General features: G+C 38.2%; 2 protein-coding genes across 2 annotated transcripts in view; both read left to right on the top strand.

The window, feature by feature from the left end:
• LOC309500510 (uncharacterized protein) overlaps positions 1-16508 on the top strand; it is a gene marked incomplete at its 3' end in the record, with an annotated part of 93583 nt that overhangs the window by 1483 nt on the left and 75592 nt on the right. The gene's annotated exons all lie outside the window — the stretch shown is intronic.
• The window catches only part of ap1m1 (adaptor related protein complex 1 subunit mu 1), a 35150-nt gene continuing 22809 nt past the window's right edge, over positions 4168-16508 (top strand). Inside the window, exons 1-7 of the mRNA XM_082173111.1 lie at positions 4168-4378; positions 5726-5882; positions 6589-6656; positions 6905-7035; positions 10544-10691; positions 14819-14945; positions 15691-15833. Coding sequence (XP_082029237.1) covers positions 4337-4378; positions 5726-5882; positions 6589-6656; positions 6905-7035; positions 10544-10691; positions 14819-14945; positions 15691-15833 — 816 coding nt within the window. The 5' untranslated portion in view covers positions 4168-4336. The remainder of the gene's footprint in view (positions 4379-5725; positions 5883-6588; positions 6657-6904; positions 7036-10543; positions 10692-14818; positions 14946-15690; positions 15834-16508) is intronic.

Below are 16508 nucleotides of genomic sequence, written 5' to 3' on the forward strand. Positions count from 1 at the left end.
CAATCTAATTGCATCTTAGATTTTGCACAGTTTGAGCCTCTGAAAAAAAATATTGAGGGGTTTTTTCTCCTCAATATTCTCACTATATCATATAATTTGAGCCATAAAAGCCTGATGTATCACATATCATACTCCACAAAATACACATATGCACTGTAAAAAAAAAAGTTTTTTAAAGTACAATCAACTTCAATTACATTAAAAATGAGTTGAATCTTGTATAACTTACAGTATAAAAAAAGTTTGAGTTAAAGCAATGTAAAAACACATGTTGTCATAACTTTGTCATTTTTTACAGTGTGCAAACTTTTATGTTATCTCATATTTTGTCAAGTAGTTCAATAAACCGTTCCATAAAAAAATAAAAAAAATAAATAAAAAAAAGATTTTTCTGACTATTATTTCACACTTCAGGCTTTACAGGGTTAACAAACTCAGTTCCAGGAGCAGTGTGCAACCTGAGTGCCTGTCAGGTGACTTAGACTAGCACACTTTCTCAAAACGTGTACAAGAAGGTTCACTAACGCAAGGTGATATTTTGAATATGTGTCTAATTATAGTGCACAGAGCGTTTGGAAGATGCAGCACATGAAGTCCACAAGCTCATAAATCATCACACCTGCCGAGCTGTTGCCTTCTAGTCACAGAAAAAATCTACTTCTCATTCACAAGCATTCCTGACATTTGTTCCAATGCAAAACAATACATAAAATGCACATGAAACAGAGCAACTAAACAAAAGTTGGTTAAGGTGTCATTGTTACAGTGTAATTATATATTTAAGTACTGAGTAATATTAATTAACTACATGTACTTACTATAGGGTTAGGGTAGGATTGGGGTTTGGTTGAGGGTTAGTTGCATGTAATTATGCATAATTTACTGTTATTACTATGGTAAGTACATGTAACATATGTAACAAGGACACTGTAAAATAAAGTGTTACCCAAAAGTTCAAGAGGAGCATGTTCATCGAGACCTGTCAATCATAACACAAGAGTAAACACATGAACAGATGCTTATCTTCATCTTTACATCCAATGTATTAATAATTCATGCAGTCCATGAGAAAACTTCTTGTGTTCTGGCTCTCCATCAGTAAATCTTATTATAGAAATATATTAACGTGAAATAAAACATAATTATGTAAACTGTTTTCAATCAATATTTGTTGTGATTATGTAAAAAATTGCATGGAAATACAGATTAAAATCAACTAAATTTAATTCTACTCTGTCATCTACTTATTTCTACGGTGCATTCTGGGATTGTCTAACCATTAAAGGATACATATTTTGCAATAATATTTTATTGCATAAGTCAAGAACTAGACAAAATGCACACAAGATCTGATTGTGTTTTTGGAGCATGGATACTTAAAAAAACAAAACCCTGATGCTGGATTATAAAATAACCTCTATTTGCTCTCATAAAACAGATGTTTACTATTTCTACACTCCTTTTTGTTGCTGACAAACTCAATAAAAGTGTGACACAGATATTTGAAAAATGATTTGCATGTCTGTTCTTAGATGCACAGAGTTCATGGGACAGGACAGCAATAACTCACTCAAGAGTCTGGGAAACAAGTGAAGAGGTTAGAAAGATGAGAGAGAGAGAGAGAGAGAGAGAGAGAGAGAGAGAGAGAGAGAGAGAGAGAGAGAGAGAGAACAATGTCCTCTGATGGGTGTGGCGTGTCTCTGTTGCTGATTGGTCAGATGAAGGGGTGTTGGTGTGACCCACAGTACAAAACAAAGGAACTTCATTATAAGATCATTTAACATGGGGTCCTTCAAATGTTCTTAAAATCACCATGAGATCATTTTTTATGGAATATTGCAGTAGTATTATAAATTATTTATCCGTGCACATCATTATTGTTTTGTTAAATTCGTGTGCCTCGTAATCTTGAATCGAAGTAACTTCCCCTCCCTCTTGCAGCGACAACTCGACTAGCAGGTGAAAAACACGTGACAAAGAAGTGTCCGAATTCAGTACGTAAAAGTACCCGGATGTCCTACTTCTTCCGAGGAGATTCTGAAGTGTGTGTGTGTGTGTGTGTGTGTGTGTGTGTGTGTGTGTGTGTGTGTGTGTGTGTGTGTGTGTGTGTGTGTGTGTGTGATGGACATGTAATGTACCTCCAGGAGTCGAGGAAACACAGGTTGATCCTTCCCTCGAATCCTAAGGGCGTCGAACCAAGATGCGAGGAAAGGGAGCGAGGGAAGGAAATGAGGATAAATAAATGAGGGAGGGGCAAGCCGGTGTTTTTAATACGCTTTAAGACATAATCATGTGTAAATTCATAAGTCGACAGCATTGCTGAGTATTTTCTCCTAAAAACTGCAGTGAACCAAAGACAGTCTCAAAAACACGCTTTGAAATCGCTGGTGTTTCTGACGTCACAAACTACCTTGTAACCAATCAGATCAACGTGTGATCGTCAACCAGTGGATCTCTGAGCGAGTGGAGGCGGGGCGAGTGGAGGCGGGGCTCATTTGCATATTCATAGAACCGAATATAGAATATACTATGTATATGAATATACTAAATGAGGCAAGGGTGTCGAGTTATAGCATCACCTTCTATGAAAAAACCCTTTAGTTTAAATACACTTTTAAAAATTAAAATTAATATTTTTTTAAATTAAATGTGATGTTTTTGAAAATAAAATGTGTTAGTGAACTAAAAAAAATCTAATGAAATAAAATAACAGAAAAAAAATCTAATTAATAAAATATATCTATACATTTATTATCATTTTATTATATTTAAAGTCTGAGTGAAAGATCTGAAAAACTGAGGATAAAAAGGTCACAGGAGTGTTTTAAATGTGAACTTAACCAGTCAGTGTTGCATCTAATCATTGCAACAGAATCTGGAGAACATTACTGGGTTTTTCACAGCAAAGATTTCACCATTCTTAACTTTCATGGGCAGTTCATTGCATTGTTCACGGCCACTTTTTAAGGACGATTTCACATTTTTATGCCTCTCTTGGGGGACATGCTCTTCTTAACCCTTATACACAGTAGAAGTGGCATCTGCATCTCAAGGTTAAAATGTGCCTGTCTCATAAATAAACGCCTGACGTCAGAGACGTCTCACTCTGAGCGATGGCATGCAGAACACACACGTACAGTAATGCGCCAAAACTGTCCGTGTGTGTGTGTGTGTGTACAGTGCACATGTTCCTGCTGATATAATGGGACAAAACGGGAATTAATTAGATGAAAAACTGTTACATGAAAACTAGAAATGTTGCATTGGAACTAAATGAAATAAGTTGAAGAACTAAAACTTAAACTAAAGTAAAAAATTTATTAAACCTAAATAATAACCTTTAAAATAATAATAATAAGGAAGACAAAATTACAACAACAAAAAAACCGGAAAAAAATGCTAATTCAAAATATTAATAACAACTATAACAGTTTAACAGACTCACCTGCAGTTTGACATATGCCCTGCAATTTTTATTTATTTTTCAATTTACAAACTCAAGTATAGGGACAATAATATGCATATAAAAATATACACAAATAGACATAAATTAAATATATTTTGTATCTATAATTTCGTGCATTTATGCTTAAACAGGTTCATAAAAGAAACAATAACACATTCAATACAATTAAGAAAAGCATAATCTTCAGACACTTAAGGGGGGTTGCAAGGAAAATAAATAAAAATAAATAAAGGAATGAATGAATAAACAAATAAATAAATAAATGAATAAAATAAATGAATAAATGAATGTAGGATTGAATGAATAACTAACTAAATAAATAAATAAAATTGAAAGGAAGACTCATACGTGACTTTAATCTTTAAACAAGTTAAAGAGAGTTTGAAACCGCTGCAAATCACACATTATTCTTATTTCAAATCATATATTATTATTATTATTCTTTAAAAATAATATACTTGTAACAGTGCTTAGCCTCGAGCGACATCTAGTGGAGAGACGAATCCAGTTCACACAGGTGTCGACACTCGACAGCTGTAGTGAAACAACCATAGACTGTAAAAAATAAACATTTTTAATGATAATGAATTATTATTATTTATTTATTTAATAAACACGAGAAACAACCCGTGTTATTCTAAAGTCTTTGAACAAACTGTATTCTCTCATTCCTCCAGTGCGGCAGGAGGCGCTACAGGCTCTCAGCAGCGCCACCCGGTTCCTCAAAATCTCTCCCATCCGCGATTTGATGATGTTTGAGCTTCTTTGAGCTTCTAAAACCGATGACAGTTCTTTATTAAACCAACAAATGTCCCAGAAGTGAGCGAACTTCTGTAGATCAACGATAAAGCGGTCGAGGAAGGCGCGAAGATGTCGGCCAGCGCTGTTTATGTGTTAGACCTGAAGGGGAAGGTAAGATAACGGTTCACTAGCACTGAAGGCTAAAGCTAATCAACATCCAACATCAACGTGAGGCGATTTAAATAGAATTATTCTCAATTAAAACCAATAAACGTGTTCCTCTGATCTGAAACCTACGAAGGTTTTTAACAGTCGATCCTCATGTATTAGTTAATGAAACTGAGATTAAAATAATTACAATTAAATTCACCCTTCAAACAGCTGCTTAGAAACTGATATATTTTTGATATTGTGACTCAGCCAAAAGTTCATTATTATATGCCTCTAATTAATAAATAGCAGATATTTGTCACCATCCTTATACTTTAGTTTATTTACCTCCATCCTCGTACTTTAGTTTGTTTAATAAGATCTAATTCATCTGTCACTTTTGAAATATGCTTGACATTTGCTTGAAATATGCTTTATAAATGCAGTTTTCTGTTGTTGTCGTTTGTTTTAGTTTTCGAAAAAGCTCGATAAATGCACTTTTGTGCCGCTACAATGATTTTTTCCCATGGTTATTACAAAGCACATCAGTAATACGTTATAGTATTACCCAAATGCTATAGTATTACCTTGCTAAAATGTTCATGTTCAATCAAATAAAATAAAATAAAATAAAAAACGATTCTATAACCATTGCACTTTTTTGTGTGTGGAGACTTTAACATCTGGGGCCAGTTGCATAAACATAGCCATTATATGTTAAGACTGTGTGTTAAGAACTAGTATGATCAACTAGAAGTTAGTTAGGGCTAATCAGTCTTACTGTTCGGTGTCAAATTAGACCAATCTACGTCTTTATGTTACTGACTTTACAAAGTTATTAACAGTTTTAAAGAATAAAATTGGATAAGACTAGTCTTTAACAGTTTATGCAACTGGCCACTGTCTGTCTTTACATGAACAGGATTAGTGGAGTCAATTTGACACACATCAAACAGCTTATGATATTCAACATGTTTAATTTCCCAGCCGATGACGAGATCTAATTACACATTTAAGCTTTCCTTAAATCGTATTCTATTTACTGTATTGCAAAGTCATTGCCATCAGTATCATTTGACTGTTGAAATTGCAAGTATAGTAAAGAAATGGTGTTTTGCATGTATAACTAGTCTTATAGTTTAATCTGGTAAACTGCTCATTCCTGGCCTTATCATGCATGGTTACCGTAGTGAATCTGGGATAATACGGATACATCCTCGTCTGTTAGCAGGACGTATAAAGACGTTCAGAAAATATCTCCGTCTCATTAGAAGAAAATCAGCAAATATCGGTAATGACTCTGAGATGGCAGTCAGTGAATTTGAATAGCTGTGCAGTAAGAGTCATCGTGTGTGTGTGTGTGTTCAGGTCCTGATCTGCCGTAATTACCGCGGTGATGTGGACATGTCCGAGATTGAGCATTTTATGAGCCTGCTGATGGATAAAGAAGAGGAGGGCACGCTGTCACCCATCCTGGCTCACGGTGGAGTTCGCTTCATGTGGATTAAACACAACAACCTGTACCGTATCCTTCCACACACCGCACACACACACGCAAACTGGACTGCAGCTTATTACAGCACAGGCCAAAAGTTTGGACACATTACTATTTTTAATGTTTTTGAAAGAAGTTTCTTCTGCTCATCAAGCCTGCATTTATTTGATCAAAAATACAGAAAAAAAAAAGTAATATTGTGATATATTATTACAATTTAAAATAATTGGTTTTCAATTTGTTATACTTTAAATTATCATTTATTTCTGTGATGCAAAGCTGAATTTTCAGGATCATTACTCCAGTCTATCACATGATCCTTTAGAAATCATTCTAATATGATGATTCATTATCAAAGTTGGAAACAGTTCTGCTGCCTAATATTTTTTCATAACCTGTGATACTTTTTTAGGATACTTTGATGAATAAAAAGTAAAACATGTTTTATGAAATTGGATGAAATCAAAATTAACAATTCTTATTTTTTTATGGAATATTGCAGTATTTATTATATCTCAATATTGACCAAATAAGTGATTATGATTTTTGCATTAATTAAGCTCAAGCTGCCCTATTAACTTACAATTATGACATGGATAGTTCCAGCTTTTAGATCTGGATCACTGGATGAGCCACAATGTACAAATTACAAAACTGTTATAAGATTAATTAATAATTTTATTGTTTAGTTGTCTCTTTTGGTCATGTTTTATCTCTTTAACCTGCTGATAAACAGTTGTTGCAACATCCAAAAAGAATGCTTGTGTCTCCCTGGTTTTCTCCTTCCTCTACAAAATTGTTCAGGTACGTTATATGTGAATTGTACATTTCTTTTTTGGGGGGCATAAATTGATTTCTCGCTTTATTGGACCATAATTATTAGGGCCAATAGAGTGGAATTAACACAAGGGGGCGCTAACACTTCTGTTAATCAGCCGACACTGATAACAATCTTAAAATCAGCTTCATTAATATATTGTTTTATCATTGCATATTACATTTCACGATCACTTGCTTTATCTTCACTGGTGTTTGATGTGTCTGTTTTTCAGGTTTTCTCTGAGTACTTTAAGGAGCTGGAGGAGGAGAGTATCAGAGATAACTTTGTCATCATCTACGAGCTGCTGGACGAACTCATGGACTTTGGATATCCTCAAACTACAGACAGCAAGATCCTTCAGGAGTGAGTTCGTGTTTGATTTTCTTTTATGAGCCATTAACCCTTTAGAACCTGAAGCTAAAATCAGTGTTTTTCACATATTTAGATTTTTTTGGTTGTAAAATTCTAAAACGATGTGCTATCTTCATGTGCAAGGAGTCATCTCTTTCAGAAAAAGATTAGCTTATTGCGATTGACCATTATTGTGTGTGGTGAGTTTGTAAATAGAATTTAAATAGACAAAAAAAAAAAAAAAAAAGAATAAATTGACTGATTTTTATTTAGAAAGAAACTGAAAAATCACGAACGAAAGAAACTAACACTTATGTTGAAAAATGAACTATAATACATATATACAAGTCTTTTTTGTGACATGATTGGGTTGCACAGTTTTCATGTAGGACACTTTTTTTCAAACACGCACACATACAAATGCACGCATTCATACCATAGACTGTAAAAAAAATATGGATGACGCCCTTTCGCTCTCTTCCATTGGTGAGAACTGAAGCCGCCAGTGTCCCGATATGGCGCTGACATCTTTGGGCTTGAGTTTGCGCGGTAGAGATCTCGGGAACCAGACCGGCGCAGTCGTGAGCAGGAAGTAAAGCCGCGAAATCAAGGCCCCGCCCCCCTCACTCTCGGTGTGAAATAATTAATTATAGAAATTTAGATATTAAATTTAAAGCTCCAATCTCCTCAGTCCTCAGAAGATCCCGAAAAAAAGTCTGTTGGTGCTTCAGTGACTACTTCGCTCAGAGAACCTGTCAATCACAGCTGTCAATCATGACGTCACACCACCGTTTTTATAGCATCAAATAACTAGCTAAAAACAAACTTATTTTAAAAACAAACACTTGAATTTACATCAGCGTGATAAAAACTACAGTAAATGACAGAAACCACCTTCGGAAAAAAGATATTTGAAGTGTAATTAAATTGTTTAGTTGGTCTCAAGTCCCGTTGTATAACACGGGGAGGCGGGGCTTATGACCTATACTAGGACCAGTCACCGGGGGGGCGATCGAGACGTTTTGGCTTCACTTTTCAGGGCTTGTGCGGCACGCTGGATTTATACTAGGCACACACAAATACACATGCCTAGATACGTGAAAGAGTAACGCCATCTGCCTCCCAAGTTTCATTAAAAATCATCCCAATCGCCTCTTCTGCTGTCTAACACTTCTTCCGGCATGTATTTGTTCATTTCTTTTATTATTTTATGCAATCCAACACACTCTAACCTGCCGCGCTTCGTATCTCTCTGTTCAAATCCTTCCTTCCCGCTCTGCCAGAAAGCTGCTGTCATTTGCTGACGGAAAGCATGAAATTACCGTAATAAGTCGTATATTGCCGAAAAGCGCATGTTGTCCACTGTTAGGGGCAATTTGATTGGTTTTGATAGTGCAAACGGTTTAAGAGTTACGGTAAAATGAATACAGCTTGCTGGTATGTGTCGGCGACGACACAGCCGATTCTAAAGGGTTAAAGGAATAGAAAACTAAAAACTAACAGTTCTGTCACCATATACTCGCCCTCAAGCCCATATGACTGACATTCAATGGAAAGTCTTTTTTTAATCATTATTGTGCCCCTATTATTCTATTTGAATAGTTCCTAATTTTGTTTTGTAAGTCTCCTACAACAGGTTTTCATGCATCAAAGAAAAAAAACACTTTATTTGTTCCTTAAGCTCTTTTATCACAGTGTCTGAAAAGGTTCAATCAAGGATTTGGTCTTTCTAAAATCCGCCTTTCTGAGAGCCAGCTATGCTCTCATTGGTCAGATGGTTCAGTCTGTTGTGATTGGTCTACTCTGCTCTGATTGGTCAGATGGCCCAGTCTGTTGTGATTGGTCGAAAACTAAACGCTCGTTAGCATATTTGGAAAGTGGAAAATTTTGCTTTGTCAGCAGAAAACAGCGTCTTTTTGACATGAACGACACGAACCAAAGTCTTCCAGTCTCAAAAACACCTACAGTGTTTGAGGGCGGGGCAAAGAGATGCTGTTCAACGGCAGCCAATAGCCGCGTTTCCACTGTCGGGCCAGGGCCGGGCCAGGGCTTTAAACGGGCCGTGCCGGGCTAAAAGCCTCGGGCTAATAGCACCGGGCCTGCGTTTCCACTGCCGGGCCAGAAGCTCCACAGCGCTTCACTAAAACACGCCCGTAACACGCCTCTCTGGAACAACGTCACCCTAACCCATTCACCAACAAATGGAAGTTTTATCAGAAAACTAATCAGAAATCACTGGAAACAGCGTTGAAACAGCGTTGAAAACAAACATGATAAAAGCGGCCGTTTGCTGGCATTTTTGTTGTTTACTTGAATATTTAAAAACCCAAGCATCGATGTTTTACCACAGGTTTACAATAAAAAGTGATACATTGATCATAATGAATAAATTTATGTCAAAATTGCACATTAGTCACTCAGAAATAAATTACTGTTAGGTCTATTTCACAATAGAAAGAGGACACACTTACTTCTTCAGTCGCGTCTGTTACTGTTTATCTGGTAGTTACAGGACATAGTTACATCACATTTAGAAAGAATGATAATTTCTACAAATATATGCCACCAAAAATACGACCTGAGGAGCTTTAGCACTCTCTCGACTCCCATACAGATATTTTCCATCAGAGAAACAGAGGAAGCTCCCGAAAAAAAAGTTGCTTTATTGTATGATAGTCCGGTATAATGAGACGAGGCTACTGACAGATAAAATAAAAACATGATTGTGATAGCCTTTATGATTGGTCTGATTTCTTCAAGCGTATGTTTTTTTACTATGCGTATCTTCAAGCGTTTACTATGTTTACTATGGTAATGGTTAGCGCGCATAGTCTTTTGCATCACAAACACAAGGCATTCAAACATGAACGCGAGTTAAATTATTTTAAAAGTCTTTAATGCTGACAGAATCATCCGGCGCTGCCGTCTCCCGACTCTGTTTGTAACCACTCCTCTAGCCCGAGCTGGCCCGCTCTGGTCCAAGGTATTCGACGGGCCAGAAATCCTGGCCGTTGGCCCCGAGTAAGCCCCGATCAAGCCCCGGAAGTGACAGTGGAAACGCGACTGGCCCTGGCACGCACTAGCACGGCCCGGCCCTGGCCCGACAGTGGAAACGCGGCTAATGAAGACCAAAGGCTGCCATTATGCTAATTTGTTACAAACCTACGCAGGTTCAGCAGAAAATTAAAGTTACTGACGACACATTTCAGGCAGTTCAGAATCGATTTTTTCTTTTGGGAGACAATAATCTGCACTTTGAGCTTTGAAAGTTTTACATTTAAATTCACAAACAGCTCTATTACATCTGTAAATCTGAAAAAGCATAATAGGGCCACTTTTTTAAAAAGTTGTCCTTCAAGTGAGATAATATGTATCTAATATGTAATATGTGTCTCAATACTGACATAATCCCAGGCCTTTCTCTGATCCTGCAGATATCACTCACTCACTCGTATGTTTTTGCAGAGATTTCCAGCCGTGTGTTCATTTTGCCCGTGTCATTGTGTGTGTCGATACACAGATACATCACGCAGGAAGGTCACAAGTTGGACACAGGAGCTCCACGACCCCCTGCGACCGTAACCAACGCCGTCTCCTGGAGGTCCGAGGGCATCAAGTACAGGAAGAACGAGGTTTTCCTGGACGTCATCGAGTCTGTCAACCTCCTGGTATGTTTTTAGAAACACCTCGTTTCTTTCTAGAGATGTCTCTCTCTCTAGACATGCTCAAAATAAACACAGGAATCCATCATAACAAACAGGACGCAGTAATGTTCATGTCACTGTGCTTCCATTGATGAACCTGCTGTTTTTATAAAGGGTTTAACACTTTTTAGCTGGATCACAATAACATGTTTAAAGCGGTACAGGTCAAGAACTTAAAGGGTTAGTTCACCCAAAAAGGAAAGTTCTGTCAGTAATTACTCACCCTCATGTTGTTCCAACCCCATAAGACTTTCGTTCATCTTCAGAACACAATTAAGATATTTTTGATTAAATCTGAGAGCTGTCTCACTCCTCCATAGGCTGCTATGTGATCATTATCTGCCATCCTAGAAAAGTTAGTAAAGACATAGAGACAGAGCGCATTTAGGCCACGCCCACACCCAGGGGGAAAACAAACGAACTGTCTCCATTGACTTTGCATTGCGAGAGGCTGCCTCCTTGTCATTCCTTGCTTCTAACAAAAGACAGACAAATGCCTAAAAGCTGCTGTGTGACAAGGTGTACAGCAAACAAGCTAAAAAACCCAGAAATAAGTTTTTATTAGCTCTCGACCCCAAAAAACGAGTGTTTTTAGGACATAAAAGTGGATACAGGCAGTTGAGACAGAGCGTCACGTGTCTCATTACTCTGAGAACTAACGTACGCCACTGGAGGAGACCGTAATCGACAACACATGATAGTTTATCTTACAGAAATATAATATATAAAACTGACATTTGGATATTTGACTCACCAGTGACCAAATGTTTAACTTACTGCACACGTAGTGTATTTTTAGTGCATACTGAGTGTCAGGATCCCACAATTGACCCATTCGTTCCAGCCTGTATCCACTTTTATGTCCTCAAACGCTCGTTTTTTGGGGTCGACAGCTTATGAAAACTTATTTCTGGGTTTCTTAGCTTGTTTGCTGTACACCTTGTCACACATCAGCTTTTAGGCATTATTCTGTCTTTTGTTATAAGCAAGAAATGACAAGGAGGCAGCCTCTCGCAATGCAAAGTCAATGGAGACAGTTCGTTTGTTTTCCCCCTTGGTGGGCGTGGTCTTCAGATTATGACGCGTTGCGCTCTGTCTCTATAGGCAAGATTTTTTTGATCATATTCACTAGAGATGCACCGATTACAATTTTCTTGGCCGATTCCGATTTCCGATTTTTCATTGAGTTTGACCTGGCAATACCGATTTTAACCAATTCCGATTTCATTTTTTCTAACCACTTTACAGCACACACAAATATTTATTTTCTATCTTTTCTTTAATAGAACATTTTGCATAGTACATAGAAAATTTTTTGAACAGATAATCGCTATAAAATGGAACTGTATAAATTACTCCTGGTGTGGGAAATTAAAAGTTAATTAAAATTAAACTAAAAGAAAGCTTATACTGTACATTCTGACTAGTTTACTCATTTTTTGAATTTTTTTTTATAAAACACCATATAGTACTTTTACCCAAACTGAATAATAAAAACAAGTTTGAATGGGTAAATTTTCTATAAATATTATTTTCTGACATAGCCTACTCCAGTTCTTGTTAAAACACTGGACAACATGCAAATTATGTGCATTTTGGGCACTTTTTGTGTGAAATAATACTTATTTTGTCCATCAAAAGTGTACTTTCACTTTAATTGAGCGTGAGCTGCAGCAAAAATAGACACGACGGCGAAACCCGCGCTTGACTGCTGCTCACGCACTGCTCCTGCTCGCGGTGTGAATGCACTCATTGATTAACATGCACGCCGGAAAAAATACGCGCTGCTCATGCGCCGCTCACGCTTGCGGTGTGAAACGGCCGTAATTCTCAAGGTTTCCTATTGCGTTCCGTTTGTTGCGCGATGTTAATCATGCGGTGCCCGAGTGCATTTGACCGGCATAAAATCGGCATATGTCAGACTAACCGGCCGGTCGCCGGTCATGGCCGATCACGTGAAAATCGGCCAATTCCGGTCACCAGCCGATCAATCGGTGCATCTCTAATATTCACTGAAACCGACACTATGCTCCAACAGAACAACATAAATCAGCCGGTTTTAGAAAAAAACCTGCGCTTCTACCTCCACCTGGAGCCTATTATTTGTTTAGCAAAAATCCACTGCTCCCGGTTCTTCTGGTCCAATCAGCGCAGGGCTGTGTGAGATCTGAGTGTCAGTCACAGTTCATGCACACGCCACAGATTTCCCCTCCCCACGCACGTTGCAATATCACATGCACACGCCTGAAGTTCGCAGGTGTGTTGGATCGTACGAAGCGTGATGGCGGAGAGAAAATCTACTAACAAGCTTCCAGTTCCTCGGTTATTGCTATCTATGGGTAGATTAGCCAGGGCAGCCTATACCTCCGAGTCCATGGTGTTGATCGATGCTGAAGAGACGGATGTGTTCACAGAAAATCTGGTGCACACGCACTGACAAGCACAAACTCGATGGGTGGGTGCTCGCTGGTAGTGGGGAGGGGCATGAGAGTTGTAAACATGAACATTTTTGGCTAAGTCCCCTCAATCTGCCAGACTTGCCAACTTCAGCTTTAAGTTTATCAAGCGACGAGAAAACGCTTCTGGGTTGTACGTCAGAACGTAGGCTCACTATTTTCCAGCATCACACACATGACCAGCGTCGGCCAATAGTGAGCCTCCGTTCTGACGTACAACCCAGAAGCGCTGCGCTGTTACACTATGTGAACTCACTCAGAGAAACACAGAAGAAAATGAAGAGTTGAATAAAGTCGTTATTTTTGTTTTGTTTGCCCACAAAAAGTATTCTCGTTGCTTGATAAACTTAAGGGTGAGCCACTGTAGTCACTGGACTATTTTAAACACCGTCTTTACTAACTTTCTGGACCGGCAAGTTTTACTAACAGAGAAGCCTATGGAGGAGTGAGACAGCTCTCAGATTTAATCAAAAATATCTTAATTTGTGTTCTGAAGATGATCGAAAGTCTGACGGGGTTGAACAACATGAGGGCGAGTAATTACTGACAGAGTTTTTGATTAGAGTTGCAACTTTCATTTCTACCATAAACGTTATAAAGCAGCTCTCCAGTGTATTTGTTTTTGCTCGTGGACATCTGACCTCGCCGGACTGAACACATGAAATGAACCGGAGAAGATTTCCATGCCAAAGAAGGCGGAGCCTCAGAGCCACACGCTCCTATTACGTAGTTTGAAGGTGTTTACCAGCCAGAGTGAACTTTTCTAGAAAATTTACTTTGGCAAGCTGTTTAAAACTCCAACTTACATTTACATTTATGCATTTGGCAGACGCTTTTATCCAAAGCGACTTAAAGCTGCCGTCGGCAAAATTTTTTTGATCATATTCAGTGTAATCGACACTATAATCCGACAGAACAACATAAATAAGGTGGTTTTAGAAAAAAACCCGAGCTTCTAACTCCACCTGGAGCGTGTTATTTGTTTTGCAAAAATCCAGCGCTCCCGCTTCATCAGGTCCAATCAGCGCAGGGGGGTGTGAGATCTGACTGTCAATCACAGGTCGTGCACACGCCACAGATCCCCCCTCACTCGCGCACGTTAATATCACATGCACACGCCACGCCTGAAGTTTGCCTGGAGATTGCATGAAGCGTGATGGCGGAGAGAAAATCTACTAACAAGCTTCCAATTCCTCGGTTATTGCTATCTATGGATAGATTAGCCAGGGCAGCCTACCTCCGAGTCCATGGTGTTGTTGATAGATGCTGAAGAGACGGACGCGTTCACAGAAAATCAGGTACACACGCACAGTGACGCACTGACGAGCACGACCTCGATGGGAGGGTGCTCGCTGGTAGTGGGGAGGGGCATGAGAGTTGTAAACATTCAACATTTTGGCTAATCGACCCAATCTGCCAGACTTGCCGACGGCAGCTTTAAATTGCATTTCAAGGTACACATTTACATTCTTATCAGTTCATGCTTTCGAACCCATGACCTTGGCGTTGCAAGCGTCAACGATCTACTGTTTGAGCTACAGGAAAGCTTCAAGCGAACTTGGATTTTGTTTGTAACGACGACACACCAGTTAAGTGTTTGACACATCTGACTCATGAGTGCTGATCTTTCTCCAGGTCAGCGCGAATGGTAACGTCCTTCGCAGTGAGATCGTCGGCTCCATCAAGATGAGAGTGTTCCTCTCGGGAATGCCAGAGCTGCGCTTGGGTCTGAACGACAAGGTTCTGTTCGAGAACACTGGCCGTGAGTCCATTTCCCTTTACAGATGCTAATGAAATCAGTGGGGATGCACCGGTATGAACGTTTTGTCCGATAACCGATAATTCCTTATATTTGAGAGCCGATAACCGATATATTGGCCGATAAATCTAAATCCAAATTTGTATATAATTTTTGAGAGCCTGATTACAAAAACAAAAGTCTCACCATTAACAGCCATGTCCTTAGCATACAATTATAATGTTCTCATTATAATATTATGTAGCCAATATGACAGCACATGTCTGTATTTTCCTTTTTTGAAGTGATTCCAATCATATTTGCAAGCTATTCAAAAGCATCAGTGCACATCTGAAGTGTATCAGCTGAAGGAAATAATCCATTATTTATCGGCTTTAATATATCGGCTAAATGTTCTAATCAGACCGATAACAATAACATTATAAATGACCATATATCGGCCGATACCGATATGGTGACCGATATATCGTGCATCCCTATAAACACATTTTGTGGCTTTTATTCCATGTGTATTTCCTTTTATATGCTAGTGTAATCCAATAAAATGTAACATTACATCTATATTATTCAGCTGTATTTGCTTAGAATTTATAAATGCAGGTGTATATACATATTTAAAAACAGTTTTTCATTTATAAAGCACCAAAAAATCTTAACGCCAAGCTTCAGAAACAGGGCTTTACTGTGAATTTCACAGCTGAGGTGTGTGTGTGTTAGTCACTTGTTCGATCATACCTCTCTTCTTCAGGTGGTAAGAGTAAATCAGTGGAGTTGGAGGATGTGAAGTTTCATCAGTGTGTGCGTTTGTCTCGATTTGAGAACGATCGCACCATCTCCTTCATTCCTCCGGACGGAGAGTTTGAGCTGATGTCCTACCGCCTCAACACGCATGTGAGAGCCTTAAATCATTCATACTTATTAAATTCAATTCAATTTTGGGCTATTTTGCATCTATATAGTGTGTTGTTTCATATTAGTGGAACAAAAACGTCCAAAATGAACCTTTAAGTGTATATTTTATTGCACTTTATCTATTTGCGTCTGTAGATTTCAGTTACAATGCATTTCTTTAAAGGCCATTTTTTTCCAAACGAGTCAGAAATCTCCACTTCAGCAGCTTTACATACACCGAACTTTACATTTTTAACATTGGTGAGAGTTACCCTTTAAAAGTCAAAGCAAGCATGTTTGACCATATTTGAGTGCTCTATGTGCCTTTATTTATTGTTCATATATCAACACTTTATTCCTAATTTTGTTTAGATTTTTTTCGGATTTGTGAAGTGATAAAATCCCCTCTGTAAAAACTGTTGAATATAAAATGTACAAAATGAAAAAAAAATTTAATCTGGCTTTTTCCAATATTCAAATCTGTGCAAATTAGTGCATATTTAATGCATAAAGATAATGCAGCATTTGCATATTTAAACATATTTTTGCAATTCTTAATGTAATAGGCCTTTATCTCATTTCCTGGTTTCGGAACGTTCGAAATCGCCAAGCAGTGTACTCGCACTTCCGGTGGTTACTTAGTTACCTTTAGATGAAGAGTAGGTCAGTAAACTT

Source organism: Leuciscus leuciscus, assembly GCF_965113295.1.
Source record: "Leuciscus leuciscus genome assembly, chromosome: 6".
NCBI lineage: Eukaryota > Metazoa > Chordata > Actinopteri > Cypriniformes > Leuciscidae > Leuciscus > Leuciscus leuciscus.